Source organism: Macrobrachium nipponense, chromosome 27, assembly GCF_015104395.2.
Source record: "Macrobrachium nipponense isolate FS-2020 chromosome 27, ASM1510439v2, whole genome shotgun sequence".
Lineage (NCBI taxonomy): Eukaryota > Metazoa > Arthropoda > Malacostraca > Decapoda > Palaemonidae > Macrobrachium > Macrobrachium nipponense.
This window is the reverse complement of record NC_087216.1, coordinates 22,753,742-22,762,847: the sequence shown is the minus strand read 5'-3', so window position 1 is coordinate 22,762,847 and position 9,106 is coordinate 22,753,742. Positions and strand designations below refer to the sequence as shown.

Genomic DNA, 9,106 nt, shown 5'->3' with positions numbered 1-9,106 from the left:
GTAAAATTGGTCAGATGTAGGGCTACCTCGTTCTAAAGTAAATGCGTACACAATATGAAACAAAATCTTAAAGAGGAATAAATGTTTATTAATTCCGTTTGATCTCATGAGCGCTACATTTAGTTCTTTACGGAATAAGTGGGAGTCGTTGCAGTCAGATGCACTTTTGTTTATGTCCCTAATGTCCACACCCAAGCTTTATCTGTGGGGGTCGGGGGTTGGTGGGGGGGTGGCGGTTAGGACGAAGGGAGAAGGGCGTTGGAAGGGTTTTAATCCGGTAAAATAAGTCCTTGAAAACTAAAACAAAAATATTCGTCTGCATCTTATTCAATTCTTCGTCTGATGCATCTACACATTTATAGTTCTTGCTTTTTGTTAGATACGACTGACTCCTTCCAAAAACGGCCAGACCCTGCAATAGAGAACCATTATCATTGTCGTATCTTTGCAGATATAACCGTCGTGTAGCCGTTTCCTTATTGAAAACCACCGAGATGTTATCTGTCCTTACCGTAGACGGACGCAGAAAGACGAGAATATTAATGAACGTCGAGACTTTCCCAAGTAGCTTTATGGTCAAACTCACCTTGAAATATTCTGCTGTGACGCGTCTTCTTTTGTAAGCTTATTATAAGGAGAAAAATTGTGAAGAAGAGTCTTTAAGATAACAAAAAACAGCTTTTTTGTCTTTCTCGTTACCACCTCAGTTCCAGAGGTCCTTTCTGCCTCACACCTCTGGACACTGGAACTGTCTCCCTGGGGATGTTGTATAACTTGAACCTCAAAAGTTCAAGCAATTCTCAATGCATTTGCAATTTAATTTTCATTTTTACCAATTTTATTATTAATTTGGTTTATTTTTTTTCCTATAGCTGATCTCTTATTTCTGCATTTCTGATTACCATCCGTAACTTATTTCAGATGAACACCTTAATATTCTTTAGAAGCCTGAATTCCAAGTCAGTGGTCCCCTTTGGTTCATCTTCTGTAAAATAATAATAATTATGTAATAAACTAAAATTTAAATTTACGAACGGGTATTTACACCAGTTGTAGAACTTTAGTTTAAAAGTAATCATTATTTTTGTACTTCAAATGTGAAGAACATAAACAAAAGTTAACGTTATAACGGCATTCTTCCCTTTCACAGACCTTGGCGATTAAATTAACCGTGAATCACAATCTCTGTTTGGAGGATGTGATGTGATTACGTATTCCTCTCGTCGTGAAGGCAGAGGCTTGCTTACGTTAGAATGCTTTTGTGTCAGTCTTAGGTAATGGTAGAGCGCTAGGCTTGCGTTAGCGAGCTCCTTGCTGTTACCGGTCTGCCAGTAACCAGTTGACTCGGATGTGGATGGGTTACCGGCGTTAGTTGGGGTCAATAATAGGGCATGAGGGAATTGCGAGAGAGAGAGAGAGAGAGAGAGAGAGAGAGAGAGAGAGAGAGAGAGAGAGAGAGAGAAACGTTTTTATCTACAAACATTCTAGTGGAGGAAAACACCTGGTTTCCCTCTTGTAAAATCTATTATATTTTATTAGGAAATTTTCTGCAGAACAGGTATTCCTCCTCATTATCATATTTAATTGAGAGAGAGAGAGAGAGAGAGAGAGAGTTTTCCCATGCCTCACCAAATAAGAGGTCACGGCTAACCAGGAGATAACATCGTCTGTCCCTCATCTGCGATTCTCTCTCTTATCAAAAAGCTTCGTTCGTGAATACACTGTAGTGTTGTTTATCTTTGTGTGTGGTCTTATCTCTTAGTACGTATCATTTTAGCGATTTATTTCGATATTTTATTTCAAATAAAACTCAATTTTTCCCAATTCTTTATTCGTTATAGAGTACAATCCCTGTCCCTTAATATTTAACTCTGTAAATGGTACTATTCCAGGACATAGGTCTAGGTACTCAGATAATTATACGCACGAATGCTCACAGAAATGCCCATTCATATGTGTGATGAAACTATTAGCTAAAAACGTTAGGCTTACGTCTCCCACTGTATTCATCTACAGAATACGAAGCTGTAACGCCAGTTTTAGTAACCATGAACCAATCGATGATTAAGAACAGAATACGATTCTCCCTTTTGGTTCTCAAGCGATTGCTCAAAGTCCCACGAATCTCCTGCAGGTTTGACGTGCCTATAGACGGCTGCGGGACCGTAAGCCAAGTGGAGGGATCCGTCAGGGACAAGGAGAGCTACTTTGAGAACACCATCATCATCCAGAACGACGCCCTTATCCAGGAGGAGTGGGACATGGCCCGGAACATCCGGTGCACTTGGCAGCACATCATCCAGAAGAGCGTCTCGTCCATACCGTTCAAGGTTTACGAACCGATGAAGGTACGGATGATCGCGACCTTTATTCATTCGTGCGTTGTTTATGCAGTTTCTCCCGTTATCATTGTATATAGTATGTTCATTTATCCGTTCCAAATTTCTTCAGCTAAAGGAGTTACGCGTTTCTTCCCTCATTATTCGAGTTTTTCATTAGAAAGTGTCGTAAGTCAGTCACTGTTCTCGTAAAGGTAACCTAGGCTGACATATACCATAAAATTTATGGTAAAGATTTCAAATGTTTAATCTATTTGTTTTAATGGTTCTTCATAGCAAATAACAGAAAGAGAGAGAAGTTTACCATGTGGTAAAAGATAAATTTCACTTCTCTTTGCTATGTTAGATTAATTTATTACATATGGGAAATCTTTGTATAAAGTTCGCTTTATAAATAAGAAAAAGAATAGTTATTCCATGGCCCACTAACTGTACATATATTCAGTGCCTACATTCTACTGTCTCCCATTCTTTGATGTTATTTACCTTGGCCAAATCCCATCCAGGTTCCCGTGCAGCTCGACAAACGTTCGGTGAACACTCTCATGGAAATCCAGGAAGGCACCGGACCTTTTTCAAGCCCGGCCACCGGCTATGTCTACATGGGCGATGACACTTCAATCGTCATATACGTGCAAGGTTGGTTAATTTTTCACTTGAGCGTGCTTCTGGCATTGTAGTACTAGTTCGATAGCTTTCGTGTACCTGGAGTTATATTGCAGCGTCTAAACTTACCCAAGCTGTGTTGCTGTAATTTGAGTTGATATCCACATTTTTGCACCTTCCCTGTGTTAGGTATGCAAGCTAGTCTTTCTATCTATCTATCTATCTATCTATCTCGTATTCATGCAGTCTCTCAGAAGTGAACGTAAACAAGCAAAGTTATTTCCCTTCCACGGGAAGAGACGGGAGACCTCAAGGACGAGCGTTTTTCCTTGCAGTTTTTTATGCCTGTCGTAAGAACGAGTTTGACGAAGGAAACAGGGATTGTCTGAGAGAGAGAGAGAGAGAGGAGACGAGAGGAGAGAGGGAGAGGAGAGAGAGAGAGAGAGAGAGAGAGAAGAGAGAGAGAGAGAGAATGCGTCATGCTTTGAGGAATTACACACTGTGTTTTTAATAAAGGTAGAAAAAACATAAGATTATTTAAATTAAATAAATGTTCCATATGGTTGCAATTAGTATAGGACCAACAGTCGTCACAAATATTTTGTAAGTAATTATCAATCAGAAATCTATATATACTTATCTGTATCTTATTCAGTCTGTCAGATACGTGACGTGAATATTAGTTTGAAGATTCTGTCAGTTAGAATTAATTGTGTGACACAATGTTATTTTGGGTTAATTTCTCGTTAACCTCCAAATTTAACGAGACTGTCAAACAGCTGTTACAGTCCTTCAGTGGACAAAATTCTTTCAGATCTAAAAAAAAAAAAAAATAAAAAAAAAAAAAAAAAAAAAAAAAAAAAAAAAAAAAAAAAAAAAAACAGCCTGAGTGTTTTTATTTATCTGTGTTGCTTCCGTCTTCCAGACCCTGACCGTGAATTCGATGCCAACGTCATCTCTTGCAACGCAAGCTCAGCCGGAGGAACCAAAGTGGAGCTCCTCGACTCCAGAGGATGCCTCGTGAGGCCTGATCTCCTGACTCAATTCGCCAAGACTAGGAAGAGTAACGGTGTCCAGGCTGACCTCATGCTCTATTCGTATCTCAAGGTAGTCTCTAGTTATTGCACCTCATAGGGTGTACTGTAGGCATTACTTGAGGTTCTTTGCAGCGTTCCTTTGGCCCCTAGCAGCAACCTCTTTCACTCCTTTTACTGTACCTCCATTCATATCTTTCTCCCATCTTATTATCCACCCTCTCCTAACAATTATTTCATCGTGCAACTCCAAGGTTTTCCTCATCTTACACCTTTCAAGCCTACCTTCTCTGAATTGCCTTTCCAGCACTGAATGACCTCATAGGTCCCAGCGCTCTGCCTTTGGCCTGAACTGTATATTCCATCTCATTCCATTCACTTTGTTTGGTGAAAAATACAATTCAGCCTCTCAACTTCCATCTATCCTTTGGGTGTTGAGCTTACACCAGATCATACATTTCATAACGGTGGATCTACAGTACTACTAAAAGTTAAATGTCTCCTTTACACTGTTGCAAATGTAAGTAATTTTTTATGTCAGATATTAGGGTTATCTGTTATCCCTTATTCACTCCTGTTTGAAAAGATAGTCTCCTAATTGGGGTTCGATATTTGTTTTCCTCTTGATAGACTAAGTCTAAGGCTATTCATCTGGTCATTGGTACCTCCCCCTCCCCATCCCTGCCTTTTCCCTAGATCATCTTACTATATTTACTGCAAAGTGGTCTCTTTGTCACTGTCCAGTTGGTCTAAGTGCTGGTATAAATATGTTTAATTAGTATCCCAAGTTACAATATTATTGAGATTATATTTTATAGCTTTGGGATAATTTTTTTCAGGCCTTCAAAATCGGCGAAAGCCCCGAGTTCGTAATATCCTGCCACTTGGAGGTGTGTGAGGGCGAGTGCTCGGAACCCTGCAGCGGAGGTCCTTTCCCAACCAGGAGGAAAAGGCAGGCAGATGGCGAGGAAAAGCCATCAGCTGTTGTGGAACTTCAGAGGGGCGTTGTAGTTGTCTCCAGAGAGCAGTTGCAAGGTTTGTTATTGTGGGAAAGTGAATACGCTTTATAGCTATAGTAGATGCACATCAACCATGCTTCTGATGTCTAGGCCAGTCCCTTACGATGCTCCTGATTGGCTGTTGATAAACCAATCACGGCTGGAAACTCTCAGTCTCTCGAGAGAGTTCATATAGGCAGGATGTATGTTCCATGTTTCATGAGGGATACATCTTTCACGAGAGGTGGAACATACATCCTGCCTATGTGAACTTTCAAGAGACTAAGAGTTTCCAGCCCTGTGATTGGCTTATCAACAGCCAATCAGGAGCGTCATAAGGGACTGGCCTAGACGTCAAATGCACCGTTGATGTGAATCTACTAAAGTTAGTTCTGAGTTAGCCCATCTGACAGTACTATAAAAGTAAATTTAAATGACTTGTCGTATTTGACTCAAGGATAATACTTATCTACAGTGCATGACAGAGTTCAAAAGGACGCATAGACAACATTACTCTTCCGGCAATTAATATTTACATTTATTTTTCAGAAAACAGTATAGGCTGCTGGATCACAACAAGTATGCTCGTCGGATTAGTGACTCTGCTCTCGGTCGTCCTGTTCTTGTCAACCCTCTCCTGTTTCTTGGTGTTCCAGCTGAAGAGCTTGAGATACAAACTACGGGAAAAGCAACCCCTTTGATGTGTGAAACAACCACCATTTTTTGTCAGAAACGACAGCAGCGCTATTCCAGTAACCGACGCGGACTTCTGTAAAGCAGCATATCCTTTGTGGCATCGTGGCATGTCGCTGGAGTGCCCAACTTTTCGGCCACATGTTCCACACTTCTTGTAAATTTCTTCGTCGTAATTTAGGGTTCTCCTTCTTTTCAACATGTGGAGATTCTATTTACTTTCGTATATACAGGTTATATACATTTTTTTTTTTACATTTTCACACTTTTATATTAACATTTCCATTGATTTTTTTTTTTATTCAAACTTGCTAGGGTAAGTTTCATGGTATTTCTGAAAACATTTGGGCAGGTTCCCTTTTGTATGAAAAGAGAAATAAAAAAATCACGTTCTTATAATAAGTTTTATTTTCATTTCTTCTATAACGAGTTGATAATATTAGCAAAAGATTCAGATTTCATTCACTCTATTGCTGTCCTGGTCTATGCACTATGTTAGAGAAGAAAGAATGGAAGAGGGACCAAGCTGTGTCCAATACCCAAAGAAAGGATGACTGAAGGTATTATCTATCCAGCTACACAAAGTTCTTCCACCAATAACCTGTTACATCAAAATAATTTGGCTCCAGACAAAAGGAGATAAGATTCTTCAGCTGCAAGATCAACGACGACCTTTCTGTGCAGAAAATATATACGTTATCAAACGCCACTTATCACTACATTACAAAAACCCAAATGTGATCCATCATCTGATATCCCCACGATTCTTAGCTAAAATTTCATCATATTGTTCATGGGAAATCTCTTAGTGGATCGGATTACTTTCGTATTACGCGCTTGTGCATTTGAATGTTGATTTTGCTTATCCCGGAATAATAAGAACCATTGAAACTGGACTTGAAAGATAAACGATGGATAAACATTCGCGCTACTTAGCTATGGGCGGCCGCAGCATCTTTTCCAAGAGGGGGAACTGCCATGCTAATAATTCAAGTGAAGCAAGATGAGATAAAGATAAAATGCAACGTTACATTGACTTGTTTTCAATAGTTCCATGTACTGTTCAGCTGAATTCAAATCTTTCTGGAAAGAACAATGCAGTTATGTTTATACAAATATTATTCAACGATACATAATGATACCTTTAATTTACTTAAACTTAAAGAATATATTGTAAAATGTAGTTAAATGTAAAATATAATATATATATATATATATATATATATATATATATATATATATATATATATATATTATATATATATATATATATATAGGTGTATGTATGAAGTATATGTAATTTTTCGTAGGATTTCAGGAGGGCAAGTGCCCCCTATTGCGCCCATGTATGTACTTAACAGAACTTCGGTCTCCATAATGAAAAATGCATAAAGCAGTAATACGCACGAAATGTGCTTAGGCGATCATTGGTTAGTATCTACTACATGAAAATGAAAATGACACGAAATTTAGGTCTTCCATTACATAGGCCTATAATATATGGAATGTGTGAGGAATTCCTCTCACAACGATTTTATTTTCTAATATTTTTGAGTATTCACTTGTTTCCATGCTATTTGTCTTTTATTATAGTTATTAGTGTCTGTCTCATAACGAAATTATTGATTGATTTTTACTGCGTATTGCCGTCTGTCGGTAATCGACAGACAGGAACTATGTTACTGTATTTGTATTCATGTGAAAACCAAATGCATTCGCATGCCCATATATTTTGCAAAGATATGTACGTCTACATTGCATGACATAATAAGGGTGAAAGAACCACATCTATTCGAGAATGACACTCTTAACATTATTTTATCTGATTTTGCTATTGTTCTAGTACGTAGTATCTGTGGTGCGGTTAGCACCCGAAAAGATGGTTTTTACACAAAGACGTAGTCTTTTGACATATAAACGTCAGTAGACGTTTTGAGTAACGAAGTATAATTACTGTTTTAGTTATGATAATTCATTTGTCTTTATGTATGTGAAATTGTTCTTGGTGAATGTATTGCGCATATTACGTATGGTAAGAGTTGGTGTCATTGGGTCTTGTTTGTGCCTCTCGCCAGAGAAGCCATTAGGAGAGGTCAAAAGATCAGGAGGGGAAAAGAAGGGTAGTAGATCGCCCTCTGAACGCTCCTTTGCGTGCCCCTCTAGGGGTGTGTATGCGTATGTGCATAGTACACTGTATGGGCATGATATCGCCCAAAACTGTATTGACACACACCACCAATTAATTCACTACATTTAATAAATATGTTGAAGTTGCACACTATTATATTTGGAATTTATTTTTGACAACGAAGTTGATAATTATTGTAGATTTTTTTATGTTCACGAAAACCTTGTACGTCAGTTCTACATTCGTGGTAATGAATAACTTGTCTCTTTTCCCCAACAAAACCCGAATGCAGGACGGAACGGACAGCTTCTTGGCTCAACTTTTGAGGTGACCTGTTATTATGTAGGTGTTAGTGATGTGTGTGTGGATTTAGAAAGGGCGATTGCCCTGATTCTTTTAATTTTGTCGTAATTTGGTTCATTCGAGTGCCATTGATTTACAATTCCCTTGAGTGATTAATTTCATGTCACTTATGTGTTGTTACTCTTTGATATTGTTTAACTTTTAGTTATTAAATTAATTTTAACTTTACGTTTATCAAATGCGTTTCAATATCCTTCGATTTTATTTCATTTTTCCTATGTTTCAGTTTTGTGGATGGTGAATATGAATTGATCTGATAAACCTTTATTGTGTTCATATCTTAAGGTTATGCAAATAACTTAGAAACGAGATAACACAGCGGTCCTCTAAGGTCTGAAAATCAACCTGTGAGTACTCGCAACATTTAGAGAGAGAGAGAGAGGCACGTACCTCTCGTCGTATCTCGTGTAGCGATTTATGATCTGAGTTCATGTCTACAAGGACTGCTCAGTAAGTGAAAGTACTTAATTGTGCTACTATTCATTAATGATATTGGTGTGTTATCCTCGTTAATAATGAATTGGGTTGAGAGATATCTCCCCGTAATTTAGAAACCGCAAAGGGAGTTTTGTGGAGTTGTTACGTAAGGCTTTTAGCGGTTTTTGACCAAGTAACAACGTTAAGCATATAATACAGTCCACTATAAGTCCATCTTTTTCGCCACAGAATGAGTTAGCTCAAGATTCTAGGTTTTATCAAAAGATGCAAAGAATTCCTTTAGTTAATATGCTAGGAAGGTCAGCCTGAATAATAATAAAATATACTACAATGTTATCATAATGTTATTTGTTTATGTATGAAAACGCACCTTGACATTCTCAACATTTGATATGGATCATAGTTATAAAATTAAAATAGAAAATAACTATGAAGTGTGTAAAATATTATATCAGATGAATTCATAGTTGATTTATCTTGAAATATACTAATTTATCATTAAAATCT

General features: G+C 37.9%; 1 protein-coding gene across 1 annotated transcript in view; it reads left to right on the top strand.

The window, feature by feature from the left end:
• Positions 1 to 6,072, top strand: part of LOC135200905 (uncharacterized) — a 50,209-nt gene extending 44,137 nt beyond the window's left edge. Inside the window, exons 5-9 of the mRNA XM_064229657.1 lie at positions 2,135 to 2,348; positions 2,846 to 2,978; positions 3,871 to 4,052; positions 4,819 to 5,014; positions 5,527 to 6,072. Of these exons, the coding sequence (XP_064085727.1) occupies positions 2,135 to 2,348; positions 2,846 to 2,978; positions 3,871 to 4,052; positions 4,819 to 5,014; positions 5,527 to 5,678 (877 nt within the window). The 3' untranslated portion in view covers positions 5,679 to 6,072. The remainder of the gene's footprint in view (positions 1 to 2,134; positions 2,349 to 2,845; positions 2,979 to 3,870; positions 4,053 to 4,818; positions 5,015 to 5,526) is intronic.
• Positions 6,073 to 9,106: the final 3,034 nt, after the last annotated feature.